This window comes from Amblyraja radiata, chromosome 5 (assembly GCF_010909765.2).
Source record: "Amblyraja radiata isolate CabotCenter1 chromosome 5, sAmbRad1.1.pri, whole genome shotgun sequence".
NCBI classification, from domain to species: Eukaryota; Metazoa; Chordata; class Chondrichthyes; order Rajiformes; family Rajidae; genus Amblyraja; species Amblyraja radiata.
This window is the reverse complement of record NC_045960.1, coordinates 108,024,260-108,043,267: the sequence shown is the minus strand read 5'-3', so window position 1 is coordinate 108,043,267 and position 19,008 is coordinate 108,024,260. Positions and strand designations below refer to the sequence as shown.

The 19,008-nt window shown below is 44.9% G+C and overlaps 1 protein-coding gene across 1 annotated transcript in view; it reads right to left on the bottom strand.

Moving 5' to 3' along the window:
• Positions 1-15,181, bottom strand: part of crybg1 (crystallin beta-gamma domain containing 1) — an 84,476-nt gene extending 69,295 nt beyond the window's left edge. Inside the window, exon 1 of the mRNA XM_033021931.1 lies at positions 15,033-15,181. Within this exon, the coding sequence (XP_032877822.1) occupies positions 15,033-15,035 (3 nt within the window). The 5' untranslated portion in view covers positions 15,036-15,181. The remainder of the gene's footprint in view (positions 1-15,032) is intronic.
• Positions 15,182-19,008: the final 3,827 nt, after the last annotated feature.

Sequence of the window (19,008 nt, the reverse complement as noted above, 5' to 3'; positions counted from 1 at the left end):
CGTGCGGTTATTGCAGCCGGCCGAGGGAAACCGCGGGCGAGGCGGAGAGCTGCGGCGCCCTCTCCTGCACCTCCCACTACCGCACACGCGTCCCGCGCTGCCCAGGTGGGTCCCGCCTTGGGGGAGTCCAGAACCAGGGGCCAAAGTTTAAGAATAAGGGATAGGCCATTTAGAACTGAGATGAGGAAACACTTCTTCACCCAGAGAGTTGTGAATCTGTGGAATTCTCTGCCACAGAAGGCAGTGGAGGCCAATTCACTGGACCTTCTTCTTTCGTGTGGGGTGCACAGCCTAATGTTGTTGGACAACTTGTTCTATTTGATCTTCCATTTGTGCACGTCGAGTTAATTGCATTAGTAGAAACAGGGCGGACCGCGTGAAGGTTGCAATCTTCCACCCCAATTCACTGGATGCGTTCAAAAGAGTTAGATTTAGCTCTTAGCCAATAGTCAATAGGTGCAGGAGGAGGCCATTCGGCCCTTGAGCCAGCACCGCCATTCAATGTGATCATGGCTGATCATCCCCAATCAGTACCCCGTTCCTGCCTTCTCCCCATATCCCCTGATTCCACTAACTTTAAGAGCTCTATCTAGCTCACTCTTGAAAGCATCCAGAGAACCTGCCTCCACCGCCCTCTGAGGCAGAGAATTCCACAGACTCATCACTCTCTGGGTGAAAAATTGTTTCCTCGTCTCCATTCTAAATGACTTACCTCTTATTCTTAAAATGTGGCCCCTGGTTCTGGACTCCCCCAACATCGGGAACATGTTTCCTGCCTCTAGCGTGTCCAAACCCTTAATAATACTATATGTTTCAATAAGATCCCCTCTCATCCTTCTAAACTCCAGAGTGTACAAGCCCAGTCGCTCCATTCTCTCAGCATGTGACAGTCCTCCCATGCCGGGAATTAACCTGGTGAACCTACGCTGCACTCCCTCAATAGCAAGAATGTCCTTCCTCAAATTAGGGGAAATCCAGCATGGAATCTTGCATGGATTTGCTGTCACTGCTTGCGGCAATGACGGATCATGCATTCCTCGTCGAAGACTGGTCAAATATATCAATGAGTGGATGAACCAGAACTTCCTCCAGCTCAATGCAAATAAGACAGAAATTATTGTCTTTGGTCCCAAAAAAACAAGGCTAGAGGTGAGTGCTCAACTCGACTCAATTGCACTGAAAACCACAGACAAAGCCAGAAACCTTGGTGTAGTTATGGACTTGGATTTGACTTTTAACAGCCATATAAAGACCATTACCAGATCTGCCTATTACCATCTAAAAAATATTGCAAGAATCAAGGGATTTCTGTCCAAAGAAGACACTGAAAAACTTGTTCATGCATATATTTTTAGTAGGTTAGATTATTGTAATGGCATCTTTACAGGTCTCAATAAAAAATCAATTAAACAACTGCAGCTTATCCAAAATGCCGCTGCCAGAGTCTTGACCAACACCAAGAAAATGGACCACATTACACCTGTCCTTAAATCTTTGCACTGGCTCCCTGTGTGTAAGAGGATAGATTTTAAAATTCTGTTACTGACCTACAAGGCACTGAATGGTCTAGGTCCAAAATACATCTCTGACCTACTTGTTGTATATGAGGCGCCTAGACTCCTCAGGTCTTCAGGGACAGGTTTACTCTGTGTTCCCAGGGTCAGAACAAAAAAGGCTGAAGCAGCATTGGGTTTTTATGCTCCGCACCTGTGGAACAAGCTCCCTGAACACCTGAGGTATGCACAGACTGTAAGCGCATTTAAATCAGGCCTAAAAACACTGTTGTTTACTATAGCTTGTCCATAACCCGACATGCAGGTAATCTTAACCGTCTAATTTTAACCCTTTTATGTGCTTTTTAAAATTGTTTTATTGTTTCATTGACGTTGTTTTATTATTCATACATTTGTCGTATTGCTTATTTTGCAATTTTTAATTATTGACTATTTTATTTTTTCTTTCCTGTAAAGCACCTTGAATTGCTGTTTGCACGAATGGTGCTATACAAATACATTTGCCTTTGCCTTTGCCTTTGGTGTCCACACCCATGGTGGTAGCAGTCACAGCTTGCACAGGATTCTCCCACAGACCACATTCCTCACAATTCATTTTTAAAAGGCTCACAGAGCCACACAGCCTGGAAACAGGCCCGTCGACCCAACTTTCCCACACCGACCAACACGTCCCATCCACACTAGTCCCACCTGCCTGCGTTTGACCCATATCCCTCTAAACCTGTCCTATCCATCCATCTTCACACTGAGTTTATGATTTTCTGTTTTTTGGATTGAATTCTGTTTTTAATTTGTGTCTCTGTGATGTCTTTTTTACCTGTTCTATTCCGATTATATGTTTTTATTCCGATTACTATGTAAGGTGTCCTTGAGATGTCTGAAAGGCGCCCATTAAATAAAATGTATTATTATTATTATTACCTGTCTAAATGCTTCTTAAACGTTGCAATAGTTCCTGCTTCAACTACCTCCTCTGGCAGCTCGTTCCCTACACCTATAGCCCTTTGTGTAAAAAAGTTACCACTCAAGTTCCTATTAAAATCTTTCCCCCCCTCACCTTATACCCATGTCCTCTGGTTCTCGATTCCCCTACTCTGGGAAAGAGACTCTGTGGATCTACCCAATCTATTCCCCACGTGATTTTATACACCTCTATAAGATCACCCTTCATCCTCCTGCGCTCCAAGGAATAAAGTCCTAGCCTGCTCCCCCCCTTCCCCCGAGTCCTGGCATCTTCTTCGGAAATTTCTCTGTACCCTGTCCAGCTTGACATCATCTTTCCTATAGCAAGGTGCCCAAAACTGAACACAATACTACAATTGTGGTCTCATCGCGTCTTATATAACTGCAACATGACCTCACCCCTCGACTCTTATACTCATGACCGCCCCAACTTCTATGCTTGCCTCATGAGTCTCCTGACAGCTGCAGGCCAATGGGTCATCTCTCCTCCTCCCTGGCTCCTCCACAAAGATTTCCACTGTGTAGTGGAAAAATCCAGCTCCCAGTGAGGGTTTCTAGTTGGCTTCGAGGAAACAGACGTCAACTAACCTAAAACCCACCTCACTGCTGGTTCGGCAACTTGAGCGTCCAGGAGCGGAAAAGAATGCAGAAAGTTGTGACCACTGCCCAGTCCATCATCGGCTCTGACCTCCCCACCATCGAAGGGATCTATCGCAGTTGCTGCCTCAAAAAGGCTGCCAGCATCATCAAAGACCCACACCATCCTGGCCACACACTCATCTCTCCGTTGCCATCGAGAAGAAGGTACAGGAGCTTGAAATCTGGAACATCCGGGTTCAGGAACAGCTTCTTCCCCACAGCCATCAGGCTGTTAAGCACAACATCAAACAAACTCTGAACTATAACAGCCTATTGCATTTTATCTGTTTATTTATTGTGTATATATATATATATATGGTCTATGGCATATCGACACACTGAACTTTTATCTCCTGTTGTGTATTATGTTTACATATTCTGTTGTGCTGCAGCAAGCAAGAATTTCATTGTCCTATCTGGGACACATGACAATAAAATTCTTGACTCTTGAATGCTGGTGCATTAAGATGACCAACATCATGGCGGGAACATAAAATGCAGAACAGTGGAGCACAGGAACAGGCCCTACGGTCCACAATGTCCATGCCGCATTCAATAAATAACAAATATAGTGCAATAATAATATAGTCTTTTGCAGTTCAAAGCTCCGAGTTTATTTGTTGTCGTGTTAAATAGTCTGATGGCTGCTGGGAAGCAGCTGTTCCTGAATCTGGACGTTACAATTTTTAGGCTCCTGTACCTTCTTCCTGATGTCAATAGGTGTAGAATTAGGCCATTCAGCCCTTCAATCCAGCACCGCCATTCAATGTGATCATGGCTGATCATCCCCAATCAGTACCCCGTTCCTGCCTTCTTCCCATATCACCCGACTCCGCTATCTTTAAGAGCCCTATCTAACTCTCTTGAAAGTATCCAGTGAACCGGCCTTCACCGCCCTCTGAGGCAGAGAATTCCACAGACTCACAACTCTCTGTGAGAAAAAGTTTTGTCGTCTCCGTTCTAAATGGCTTACTCCTTATTCTTAAACTGTGGACTCCCCCAACATCGGGAACATGTTTCCTGCCTCTAGTGTGTCCAAACCCTTAATAATCTTAAATGTTTCAATAAGATACCCTCTCATCCTTCTAAACTCCAGAGTGTACAAGCCCAGCCGCTCCATTCTCTCAGCATATGACAGTCCCGCCATCCCGGGAATTAACCTTGTAAACCCACGCTGCACTCCCTCAATAGCAAGAATGTCCTTCCTCAAATTAGGGGACCAAAATGGCAATGGTGAAATGAGTGTGTGGCCAGGATGGTGCGGGTCTCTGATGATGCTGGCTGCCTTGTTGAGGCAGCGACTACGATAGATCCCTTCGACGGTGGGGAGGTCAAAGCCGGTGATGGACTGGGCAGTGGTCACAACTTTTGTCGTCTTTTTCGCTCCTGGACGTTCAAGTTGCCGAACCAAGCCACGATGCAACCAGTGGAAGTTTAGGAGAATCCTCTTTGACAGGCCGAATCTCTGTAATCTTTTCAGGAAGTAGAGTCACTGATGTGCCTTCTTTATAATTGTATGCACTTCTAACGGCTCTTTCTGCAACTTCTGACTTTACAGAGACAGCAATCCAAATTTATCCAACCTCTCCTTGTATCTATTACACTCTATTGCAGGCAGCAGTCAGATAAATATCCTCTGGTTAGTGCTGGTAGGAATGAATTTGTTGCATTAGATTGAATGGGCGAGGATCAAAGGACCTTTAGAAAAGAGACAAGGAGGAATTTCTTCAGTCAGAGGGTGGTGGATCTGTGGAATTCATTGCCACAGACGGCTGTGGAGGCCAAGTCATTGGGTATTTTTAAAGCAGGATTAGCAGGGGTGTAAAATGTTACAGGGGGAAGGCAGGAGAATGGGGTTGGGAGGGAAAGGCAGATCAGCCACGATTGAATGGCGGAGTAGACTCGATGGGCCGAATGGCCTAATTCCGCTCCTATGACATCAACAACAAAGATTCCCCAAACTCTCCACTTAGAACAGTACAGCACAGTAACAGGCCATTCAGCCCACAATGTCTGTGTGTTCATTAGGATATTCCTTACATAATATCTCGTCTCGTCATTGATTAATGAATATAGATTCTTAGTGAATATGTTCGCAAGGCATAGGAGCAGAATTAGGCCGTTTAGCCCATCCAGCCTGCTCTGCTCGAAGGGCCGAATGGCCTACTCTTGCACCTATTGTCTATCATGGCTGATCTATTTTTTCTCTCATCCCCATTCTCCTGCCTTCTCCTCTTAACCTTGTCACCCTTAATCAAGAGCCTATCAATATCTGCTTTACAAATAACAGGAAGTGGTCAAGATCAGACTTTTAGTAATACATAGGTTAGGCAAGGCAGCTCTAATTAGGCAAGGCAGCTCTAATTAGGCAAGGCAGATCTAATTAGGCAAGGCAGATCTAATTAGGCAAAGCAAATACCCAATGACTTAGCCTCCACAGCCGCCTGTGGCAATGAATTTCACAGATTCACCACCCTCTGACTAAACAAATTCCTCTTCATCATTCTCAAGGTACGTCCTTTCATTCTGAGGCTGTGTCCTCTGGTCCTAGACTCTCCCACAACTGGAAACATCCCCTCCACATCCATTCTGTCCAGGCCTAGACAAAAGCTAACAACCGTATTGTTCTTCTTTCTTGTGATGACAAAATGATATTTCTTGTGAATGTTAGATCATGAGACCATTGACATGGTGGAGTCCCCATCTTACACCCTGTAGATGAACAGAGCCTGTCCCAATAATGTAAAATTCACAAGTTATTGTAGAAGAATTAGACCATTCGGCCCATCTACTCCACCATTCAGTCATGGCTGATCTCTGCCTCCTAATCCCATTTTCTAGACTTCTCCCCATAACCCTTGACACCCGTTCTAATCAAGGATTTGTCTATCTCTGCCTTAAAAATATCCACTGACTTGGTCTCCACAGCCCTCTGTGGCAATGAGATCCACAGATTAACTTCCCTCTCCGACTAAAGACGTTGCTCCTCACCTCCTTTCTAAAAGAGCGCCCTTTGATTCTGAGGCTATGACCTCTGGTCTTAGACTCACCCAACAGTGGAAACATCCTTACCACATCCACTCTATCTATGCCTTTCGTTATTCTGTAAGTGTCAATGAGGCCCCCCCTCAACCTTCTAAACTCCAGTGCGTACGGGCCCAGTGCCGTCAAACGCTCATCATACGTCAACCCACTCATTCCTGGAATCATTTTTGTAAACCTCCTCTGGGCCCTCTCCAGAGCCAGCACGTCCTTCCTCAGATATGTGGCCCAAATCTGCTCAGTCACGGCCTGATCAGCACCTTATTGAGCCTCAGTATTATATCTCTGTTTTTGTATTCTAGTCCTCTTGATATAAATGCCAGCATTGAATTTGCCTTCCTTACTACCGAAAGAATAAAGTCTACATAGTTGGAAAATATTCCAACTACAGGTTGTGTCAAGTGTCAAAAGTAGCTCTTTATACTTCCAAGGCTCTGAAAACCTTCTTTATATTCCAATCCTTCTTCATGCTGATCAAGCAATCAGCTTAAAAGAGGCAACACTAAACAAGGACATCTTTATCAAATTCGATTGACAACTCGGCACAGATATTAAGTTATCCATTTCCAAGCTATCAAGAATTACAGCGGGATCTTCAACCCAAGTGTGAGGTGTTGCATTTTGGCAAGTCAATAGACAATAGGTGCAGGAGTAGGCCATTCGGCCCTTCGAGCCAGCACCGCCATTCAATGTGATCATGGCTGATCATCCCCAATCAGTACCCCGTTCCTGCCTTCTCCCCATATCCCCTGACTCCGCTATCTTTAAGAGCCCTATCTAGCTCTCTCTTGAAAGTATCCAGAGAACCTGCCTCCACCGCCCTCTGAGGCGGAGAATTCCACAGACTCACAACTCTCTGTGTGAAAAAGTGTTTCCTCATCTCCGTTCTAAATGGCTTACCCCTTATTCTTAAACTGTGGCCCCTGGTTCTGGACACCCCCAACACCGGGAACATGTTTCCTGCCTGCAGCATGTCCAAACCCTTTATAATCTTATGTTTCAATAAGATCCCCTCTCATCTTTCTAAATTCCAGAGTATACAAGCCCAACCGCTCCATTCTCTCAGCATGCGACAGTCCCGCCATCCCAAGAATTAACCTTGTAAACCTACGCTACACTCCCTCAATAGCAAGAATGTCCTTCCTTAAATTAGGAGACCAAAACTGCACACAATACTCCAGGTGTGGTCTCACTAGAGCCCTGTATAACTGCAGAAGGACCTCTTTGATCCTATACTCAACTCCTCTTGTTATAAAGGCCAACATGCCATTCGCTTTCTTCACTGCCTGCTGTACCTGCATGCTCACTTTCATGTGACTGCTGAACAAGGGCCCCCAGGTCCCGTTGTACTTCCCCTTTTCCCAACTTGACACCATTGAGATAATAATCTGCCTTCCTGTTTTTGCTACCAAAGAGGATAAGTCAAACCAAGGCAGGGCCATCAGAGTGAATGGTAGCGCCTAGGGAAGTATAGGGGATCCTGGAGTACAAACCTCCACAGGTGCACATACTGGAGTACAAACTTCTACGGGTGCACTTTGGCGGGTTGCATCATGGCTCGATTTGGGAACAGCTCTGCCCAAGGCCACAAGACGTCTCATAGAGTTGTAGATATAGCCCAGTCCATCACACAAACCAAACCTCCTACCATTGAATCCATCTAAATGTCACGCAGTGTGGCCAGCAGAATATAGAGGGGTCTAGATAGGCTGAATGTACAGTTTTTCCCTCCCATCCCTCCCCTCCGCCCCCACCCAAAACAGTTTCTACCTCAAGGTCATCACCACTCTGAACTCTGCACTGAACACACAGCCCCATATTATGTAGTGCCACAACAATATACTGGGAAATATTGCACATTCTGACTTGACGTTTTCTTGCCGTTTTTGTTATTCGTTATTATTTATCTGTTATGTTACATACGGCAGAAACATAGAAAATAGGTGCAGGAGGAGGCCATTCGGCCCTTTGAGCCAGCACCGCCATTCATTGTGATCATGGCTGATCGTCCCCTATCAATAACCCGTGCCTGCCTTCTCCCCATATCCCTTGACTCCACTAGCCCCTAGAGCTCTATCTAACTCTCTCTTAAATCCATCCACTGACTTGGCCTCCACTGCCCTCTGTGGCAGGGAATTCCACAAATTCACAACTCTCTGGGTGAAAACGTTTTTTTCTCACCTCAGTCTTAAATGACCTCCCCTTTATTCTAAGACTGTGGCCCCTGGTTCTGGACTCGCCCAACATTGGGAACATTTTTCCTGCATCTTGCTTGTCCAGTCCTTTTATAAGTTTCTATAAGATACCCCTTCATCCTTCTAAACTCCAGTGAATACAAGTGAATACAAACTCCAGTGAATACAGTGAGTGCCTGAAATTTCTGTTGTATGTATTTACAATGATAAAGTGTATTATTATTATCACTATGCTCGATGAACAATCCACATTCACCGTTTACAATTCAGATTGACAATATTCCTCATCTCTCTTTTTATCTACTGATCACTCACATGCACACAATGCTGTCTTTCATTTCTGCGTCCCCAAATAACAAGAAGCCAACTGTTTGGAAGCTTCTCCGATCATTTATTTGCGCATGATGTTTTTTAAACCATGTCGCTTTTACTAAAAGCAATAACCATTCAGTTGCTTGAAAACTAGTCTACATTGTCGAGGGAGGGAGGGACGGAGAGACAAGAGATTTCTTGCAGGGTATTGGCGAGCCCACATCTGGAATACTGTGCACAGTTTTGATACACTTTACCAAAAAAAAAACAAAACAGATATTGTAGCATTGCAGGCAATTCAGAGAAGATTAATGGGCCTGTCCCACGGGCGATTTTTTTAGGCGACTAGGCTGTCGCCACATGGTCGCCGGGGTGTCGCCTGTATGGTCGTGAGTCGTCTCCTCAGTCGCCCAAGGAGTCGTAGCGTCTTTCTGATCGCCGCTGGATTTTGGTTATTAAAGGAAGGTCAGAGCCGATGATGGACTGGGCAGTGCTTACTACTTTTTGTAGTCTTTTCCTCTCCAGGGCGCTCAAATTGCCGACTTTTTTTGGCGACTGTCGGCATCATATCCGTGTCGCCAAAAGATTTTGAACATTTCAAAATCCAGCGACGACAAAAAAAATGTTGCGACGCTTGAAAAGACACCGCGCGCCAATACGCCATCACACCGCATCCCCGCCACAAATTTTTCGGTGACCTGACACATCAGTCAATGATGCCGGCAGTCGCCGAAAATAATCGCCAAGTGCGACAGGCCCTTAAGAATGTGATTGTTCTGGTTCACATCACAAATAAACCCTCTTGGGTTTATTTTATCAGAGGGTAACGGATCTTCCGAAATTCTCTACCTCTCAGGATGGCGAAGGTCAGATCTTTAGATATATTTATGAAGATGGATACATATGAAAATTTTGCAAGATTGAAGAAATGAAGGTTGTGGGGAATTGGCATACAAGTAGTAGCGGAGGCCAAGGTGAATGTGACATGGTCATTTGAATGACGGGGCAGAATTTACAGTGCGCAAATAGATCCTTCGTCCCACCGAGTCCGCGCAGACCAGCGGTCATCCTGTACACTAGTCCTATCCCACACACTGGAGACAATTTTATAACTTACAGAAGCCAATTAGCCTCGAAAATCGCACGTCCTCGGAGTGCGGGAGGAAACCCGAGCACCCGGAGAAAACCCACGCGGTCACAGGGAGAATGTACGACACGCAGCACTCGTAGTCAGGATCGAACCCGGGTCTCTGGTGTTGTAAGGCAGCAGCTCTACCACTGCGCCACCGTGCCCTTGAATTTTTTTTGGGGGGGGGGAGGAATTCTGGGATACTTTTGCCACCATGTCTGCCTCAGTTTAGAGGTACAGCGCAGAAACAGGCCCTTTAGCCCACTGTCCGCGCCGACTGGTGATCGCATCGTACACTAACACTATCCTACACACACTAGGGACAATTTAACCAAAGCCAATTAACCTGCATAACCTGTACATCTTTAGAGTGTAGGGGAAACTGGGGAAACCCCACCCAGGTCACGGGGAGAACGTACAAACTCCGTACAGACAGCATCCGTAGTCAGGATCGAACCCGGGTCTCTGGCGCTGTGGGGCAGCAACTCTACCGCTGCTCCACTCTCTTGGTCACGGAGGGAGGGAGCAAAGAATCTTAATACCAGAAGTAAAGGATTAAATTAGAAACATAGAAATTAGGTGCAGGAGTAGGCCATTCGGCCCTTCGAGCCTGCACCGCCATTCAATATGATCATGGCTGATCATCCAACTCAGTATCCCGTACCTGCCTTCTCTCCATACCCTCTGATCCACTTAGCCACAAGGGCCACATCTAACTCCCTCTTAAATATAGCCAATGAACTGGCCTCGACTACCCTCTGTGGCAGAGAGTTCCAGAGATTCACCACTCTCTGTGTGAAAAAAGTTCTTCTCATCTCGGTTTTAAAGGATTTCCCCCTTATCCTTAAGCTGTGACCCCTTGTCCTGGACTTCCCCAACATTGGGAGCAATCTTCCTGCATCTAGCCTGTCCAACCCCTTAAGAATTTTGTAAGTTTCTATAAGATCCCCTCTCAATCTCCTAAATTCTAGAGAGTATAAACCAAGTCTATCCAGTCTTTCTTCATAAGACAGTCCTGACATCCCAGGAATCAGTCTGGTGAACCTTCTCTGCACTCCCTCTATGGCAATAATGTCCTTCCTCAGATTTGGAGACCAAAACTGTACGCAATACTCCAGGTGTGGTCTCACCAAGACCCTGTACAACTGCAGTAGAACCTCCCTGCTCCTATACTCAAATCCTTTTGCTATGAAAGCTAACATACCATTCGCTTTCTTCACTGCCTGCTGCACCTGCATGCCTACTTTCAATGACTGGTGTACCATGACACCCAGGTCTCGTTGCATCTCCCCTTTTCCTAGTCGGCCACCATTTAGATAATAGTCTGCTTTCCTGTTTTTGCCACCAAAATGGATAACCTCACATTTATCCACATTATACTGCATCAGCCAAACATTTGCCCACTCACCCAGCCTATCCAAGTCACCTTGCAGTCTCCTAGCATCCTCCTCACAGCTAACACTGCCCCCCAGCTTAGTGTCATCTTGGAGATATTGCCTTCAATTCCCTCATCCAGATCATTAATATTAAATTATAAAGTGTGGTCTTCTTTATGAGCTTAAATGACAAAATATTAGCTAGGTTACGTGAAAATAAAAATATTACTTCCAGTGAGAAAACTTGGAAGAAGACTACATGATGTTAAAATTTGAACCCGGGCCTCCTGGGATAAAGCAGGAAACACATCTTTGTTCACAGAAGTCTTCAGGCGTCTTCCTGAAAAGGCATTTACATTCTAGGTATTTTGAAAAGTTTTGCATGCTTGTTAAACATGGTTAGACTCAAGTGGGTGAAGGTATACGACTAAACTACCGATTATCTATCATCGGATAAATAACCAAGGGTTTAGTTTAGTTTCGAGATGCTGCGTGGAAACAGATCCTTCGGCCCACCGGGTCCGCGCTGACCAGCGATCCCCCCCGCACAATAATACTATCCAACACCCACTAGGGACAATTTTTACATTTACACCAAGCCAATTCACCTACAAACCTGTATGTCTTCAGAGTGTAGGAGGAAACCGAAGATCTCGGAGAAAATCCACGCAGGTCACGGGAAGAACGTGCAAACTCCGTACAGACAGCAGCCGTCGTCGGGATCGTCGTAAGACAACAACTCTACCGCTGCGCCACCGTGACCGCCCAACTTACTATTGTAACTCAAGTTACCCATTGTAAATGACTATTTCCAATATTCCTGTGCTCCGAGTCCACGCCGACCATTGATCACCCGATCAGGTTAGTTCTGTGTTACCCCACTTACGCACCCACTCCCGACACACTAGGGGCAATTTACGGACGAGGCCAATTGACCTACAGACCCGCACGTCTTGTGGCAGTTCCACTGTTCCACTCCAAAAAATAAGCACCCCCCCCCCCCATTCTTGAAATTATTATTTATTATGTGCAGGCTCGATTGTGATCATGTTTCGTCTTTCCACTGGCCAGTTAGACAATAGACAATAGGTGCAGGAGTAGGTCATTCGGCCCTCTGGGCCAGCATAGCCATTTAATGTGATCATGGCTGATCATCCCCAATTAGTACCCCGTTCCTGCCTTCTCCCCATATCCCCTGACTCCGCTATCTTCAAGAGCCCTATCTAGCTCTCTCTTGAAAGTATCCAGAGAACCTGCCCTCTGAGGCAGAGAATTCCACAGACTCACCACTCTCTGTGAGAAAAAGTGTTTCCTCGTCTCCGTTCTAAATGGCTTACCCCTTATTCTTAAACTGTGGCCCCTGGTTCTGGACACCCCCAACATCGGGAACATGTTTCCTGCCTCTAGCTTGTCCAAACCCTTAACAATCTTATATGTTTCAATGAGATCTCCTCTCATCCTTCTAAACTCCAGCGAGTACAAGCCCAGCTGCTCCATTCTCTCAGCATATAACAGTCCTGCCATCCCGGAAATTACGAAGGCCAACACGCCATTCGCTTTCCTCACTGCCTACTGTACCTGCATGTTAACATGTAATGGTTGGAGTGGAATGAGAATGGAGCGGCTGGGCTTGTATACTCTGGAATGTTAGCACGCAACAAAGCTTTTCATTGCACCTCGATACACGTGACAATAAACTAAACTAAAGCAAAAACAAGCACACGCCGACAGTTTGCTTGGAGGAGCGAGCAAGTCATTACATCTCCAGCATGTTATTGAGCAAGAACTGTGGATGTACCTGATCCTCCCCTTGCCAAAACCAGGAACTCATGTAACATGCATTTAACCACCATTCTATCCGAAAGCTACTCGCCCTGTCCCACGGTACGAGTTCATTCCAAGAGCTCACCCGAGTTTAAAAAAAATCTCATTGAACTGTTAGGAGGGGGCTTATGCACAGAGACCCCTGGTCACCACCACAACAAACATTGAGCATGATAAAAGACACACATGTAGTGCAGGAGTAGGCCATTCGCCCCTTCGAGCCAGCACCGTCATTCAATGTGATCATGGCTGATCATCCCCAATCAGTACCCCGTTCCTGCCTTCTCCCCATATCCCCTGACTCCGCTATCTTTAAGAATCCTATCAAGCTCTCTCTTGAAAATATCCAGAGAACTGACCTCCACCTCCCTCTGAGGCAGAGAATTCCTCAGACTCACAACTCTCAGTGTGAAAAAGTGTTTCCTCGTCTCCGTTCTAAATGGCTTACCCCTTATTCTTAAACTGTGGCCCCTGGTTCTGGACTCCCCCTACACCGTGTCCAAACCCTTAATGATCTTATATGTTTCAATAAGATCCTCCCCTTGCCGAACCAGGAACTACCCGAAAGCTTACTTTGCAAGACACTAGATCTTACCACACAAACTCATTGAACTGTTAAGAGGGGGTTTATGCACAGGCACCCCTGGTCACCACCACAACAAACATTAAGCATGATTACTAATCACTCATTAATCACGGTGGCGCAGCGGTAGAGTTGCTACATTACAGCAAAACGCAGCGCCGGAGACCCGGGTTCGATCCCGACTACGGGTGCTGCCTGTACGGAGTTTGTACGTTCTCCCCGTGACCTGCGTGGGTTTTCTCCAAGGTCTTCGGTTTACGCCCACGCTCCAAAGACGTACGTTGGCTTAATTAATTGATTAATTGGCTTGATAAATGTAAAAAATGTCCAGTATAAAATGTCCAGTGTTGAGTGATGCTCTACCGAGAGCTTTTCAGCATACATATATGTGTGTGTATAAAAAAAACATATAAATATACACATACATACTATATAATATGTATGCTGAAAAGCTCTAGGTAAAGCACACACACTGAGTTGGATGATCAGCCATGATCATATTGAATGGCGGTGCAGGCTCGAAGGGCCGAATGGCCTACTCCTGCACCTATTTTCTATGTTGATATATATATATATATATATATATATATATATATATATACACATACATACACATATATATACACACACACACACATATATATATATATACACACATACATACACACACACACATACATACACACACATATATATACACACACACACATATATACACACACACACACATATATACACACACATATATGTACATTCACACACACATATTTATAAATATACACCTATATATTTCACACACATACGCATCTTTTTATGCAATGTGTGTGTACAGGGAATTTAGATTTAGATAGCCTTTATTTAGATTTTGAGAATCTCGACCTAAAAGTTACCCATTCCTTCTCTCCAGAAATGCTGCTCGAGTTGCTGCAGCATTTTGTGTCGATCATATCTTCTTGCATACACGTCTGTCTGCGTCAAGTTAGAAGTGCAAGATTATAGACACAAAGTGCTGGAGTAACTCAGCAGGGTCAGGCAGAGAACCCCTACCCTCCCCCCCCCCCCCCCCCCATCCCCATCCCGAAATGTCACCCATCCTTTGCCTCCAGAGATGCTGCCTGACCCGCTGAGTTCCTCCAGCATTTTCGTGTCTACCCTCCACATGCAAGCAGGATTTGAAGTTTTTGTGCATCTTGTTCCTGACGACTAAGAAAATGGCTGGATAAGGATTCACATCAATGGTTAAATGTTGTGGCAAGGCAGCAAATCACCCTTCAGGAATCCGGAACGACCAGTTGTATCTGCCCAGACACACAGATCAATGAACACACGACGGGAACTGCACTCCTCAAACTGGAAACTCCGATATAACTCCCAGCAACAACAAAAAAAGAATTCCTGGCATCCAACAGAACTCCAAAGTTTAGACAATGTTTCTTTTTGTATGTTGCAACTTACCATGTCTTCACGCCGTGTCGTTCACCTGCAGTTTACCGGGGCTTTGTCGGGAGCCTGGGGGCTTTGGCTGGGCTGGCGGCTCTGCACCCGACTGCTGTGTGTTATACAAAACCCAGTGGAACATACCTTGTTACTCATCGTTATTCATGTGCCCCACCCTGTGGACTCGTCCAATTGCTTCAGTTTCCCCTCACACTCCATACTTTGCTCAACTTTAATCAACTCAGTAGCAACCAACAAGTTTAAAGTGGGGAAGGAAAATGTTTTTTTTTGTTCACATGCTCTTCCTGCCTGCCTTTTATACACTACATATATTAATGTAGATATAGAGATACACACGTGTGTGTTGTGTATGTATGTGTGTGTGTAATATATAGGTGTATGTACATAGGTGTGTATATATATAAATGTGTGTGTGTATGTATATATTTATGTGTGTTATATATAGGTGTGTAATATATACATGTGTGTAATATAAAGGTGTATGTGTGTAGATATATAGGTGTGTGTGTGTGTATGTATTTATATATATATATATGTGTGTGTGTCAGCCATGATCATATTGAATGGCGGTGCAGGCTCGAAGGGCCGAATGGCTTACTCCTGCACCTATTTTCTATGTCTATGTTTCTATGTGTGTATATATATGTGTGTGTGTATATATATATATGTATGTGTATATATATGTATGTGTATATATATGTATGTGTATATATATGTATGTGTATATATATGTATGTGTATATATATATATATATATATATATATATATGTGTGTATGAATATATATGTGTGTATATATACATATATGTGTGTGTATATATATATATATATATGTGCGTGTAGGAAGGAACTGCAGATGCTGGTTTAAATTGAAGACCGACACAAAATGCTGGAGTAACTCAGTGGGACAGGCGGCATCTCTGGAGAGAAGAAATGGGTGACGTTTCGGGTCGAGACGCACCCATTCGGGTCTGAAGAAGGGTCTCGACCCGAAATGTCGCCCATTCCTTCTCTCCAGAGATGCTGCCTGTCCAGCATTTTGTGTCGACCTATATATATGTGTGTGACAACAGACAATAGGTGCAGGTATAGGCCATTCGGCCCTTCGAGCCAGCACCACCATTCAATGTGATCATGGCTGATCATTCCCAATCAGTACCCCGTTTCCACAGACTCACCACTCTCTGTGAGAAAAAGTGTTTCCTCGCCTCCGTTCTAAATGGCTTACTCCTTATTCTTAAATTGTGGCCCCTGGTTCTGGACTCCCCCAACATCGGGAACATGTTTCCTGCCTCTAGTGTGTCCAAGCCCTTAACAATCTTATATGTTTCAATGAGATACCCTCTCATCCTTCTAAACTCCAGAGTGTACAAGCCCAGCTGCTCCATTCTCTCAGCATATGACAGTCCCGCCATCCCAGGAATTAACCTTGTAAACTTACGCTGCACTCCCTCAATAGCAAAGTGTGTGTGTATGTGTATATACAGTATGTGTGTGTGCATGTGTGTATATATACTGTGTGTATGTGTATACACTGTGTGTGTATGTCTAACATGTATTGTGCATGTGTGTACTTACAAAATGCGTGTATATTTGCTTACAAATACACACACTTGTATTATACATCAAAATCATAGAATCACACAGCCACTCAGCCCAACTCATCCATGCTGATCAAGATTCCCCATCTACACTAGTCCAACCTGCCAACATCTGGCCCATATCCCTCTCAACATTTCCTATCCATGTACCTTCTAAACTCCAGTGAATACAAGCCTAGTCTTTTCAATCTTTCCTCATATGACAGTCCCGCCACGAGATTGATCCCAGGGATGGCGGGACAGTCAGATGAGGAAAGATTGAAAAGACTAGGCTGGTATTCACTGGAGTTTAGAAGGATGAGGGGGAATTCTTATAGAAACATATAAAATTATTAAAGACTGGACAAGCTGGATGCAGGAAAAATGTTCCCAATGTTGGGCGAGTCCAGAACCAGGGGCCACAGTCTTAGAATAAAGGGGAGGCCATTTAAGACTGAGGTGAGAAAAGACTTTTTCACCCAGAGAATTTATGGAATTCCCTGCCACAGAGGGCAGTGGAGGCCAAATCACTGGATGGATTTAAGAGAGAGTTAGATAGAGCTCTAGGGTCGAGAGGAATCAAGCGGTATGGGGAGAAGGCAGGCACGGGTTATTGATTGGGGACGATCATCCATGATCGCAATGAAGGGCGGTGCTGGCTCGAAGGGCCGAATGGCCTCCTCCTGCACTTATTTTCTATGTTTCTATGTTTACCTACAAGTGTCTTTGAACATCAAATCACAGAAAAAAGTCTATTCCACCCCAGTTTTTTTTAAACATGGGTCTTTGTACATCTTGTACATCCTCGCGTGCGCAGATTTGGATTTTTTGCTGGTGCAAAATAGATAGTATTAGTCTTGTAATATTTTATAGAGATGCAGCACGGCAACAGGCTCTTCGGCCCATCAAGTCCGTGCCAACCAGTGATCCCCGCACACTAACACTATCCTTTCACACTAGGAACAATTTACATTTATACCAAGCCAATTAATCTACAAACCTGTACATCTTTGGAGTGTGGGAGGAAACCGGAGGGCCCGGTGAAAACCCACACAGGTCACGGGGAGAACGTACAAACTCCGTACAGACAGCGCCCAGAGTTGGGATGGAATTCGGGTCCCTGCCACTGTGAGGCAGCAACACTACTGCTGCTCCACCATGCCGCCCTTCACCCTCTGTATTCCTCTCATGCAATTCTTTACCACATTTATTTCCATTGAAGTGACTAGAAAAGCAAAATTGGAAGTGCTGGCCAATGTGCCTAGATGATCGATTATTGAAGGTGGATACAAAATGCTGGAGTAACTCAGCGGGACAGGCAGCATCTCTGGAGAGAAGGAATGGGCGATGTTTCGGGTCGAGACCCTTCTCTATTATTGCCCCGTTACTTTATCAGCCAGAGCAACACTACCACAATAAATAACAAGGAAAGAATCACCATGAAATACTGAAGTTGCTCATCGATTTTTTTAATTAATTAAAATGTCAAAAATAAACCATTGACCATATCAGCCCCACCCTTTACTGTTGCATAAGCAACAAGGACCTTAAATGGGGGGGGGCACCATCGACTCCACAATCAAAAAGACACAACAGAGGATGTACTTCCTGCGGCAGCTGAGGAAGCACAATCTGCCACAGGCAATGATGGTCCAATTCTATACGGCCATCGTAGAGTCTGTCCTCACCTTCTCCATCATGGTCTGGTTTGGCTCAGCCACCAAGCACGACAGCTGAAGGCTGCAGCGAATCGTCCGATCAGCAGAGAAGGTTGTTGGCTGCAACCTTCCCTCCATTGATGAATTGTACACTGCAAGGGCCAGGAAGCGAGCGGGCAAGATCATCTCTGACCCCTCTCACCCTGGCCACAAACTCTTTGAATCACTTCCCTCTGAAAGGCGACTCCGGATTGTCAAAGCTGCCACAGCCAGACATAAAAACAGTTTATGTCCACGAGTAGTTGCTCTACTCAATAACCAAATATCTGTGGCCTCCCTTTGCTCTGGTATTTTATTTAATTCCCATGTTTAATCGATAATGTTTTATTATTAATGTTTAATTAATTCTATTATTAATTCCTAACTGTCACTGTATGTAATGTTGTTACTTGCGGGTGGAGCACCAAGGCAAATTCCTTGTATGTGAATACTTGGTCAATAAACTTATTCATTTATTCAAACCAAAAAATGATAGCACAGATTTTTTTTAAGAAGTCTGAGGAAATCTATGTGCAATGGTGTTTAGTTGATTTGCATGACATTATATTGGCTGGACACAACGGAGTGGAAGTCATGAATGGGCTGCTATTCTGGAGCAGAATGGTGCAAAGGTTAATCTAGATTCCATTTTCCCAGCACTGTTTCTTGGCAACTACTTGGATTCAGGGCTATTTA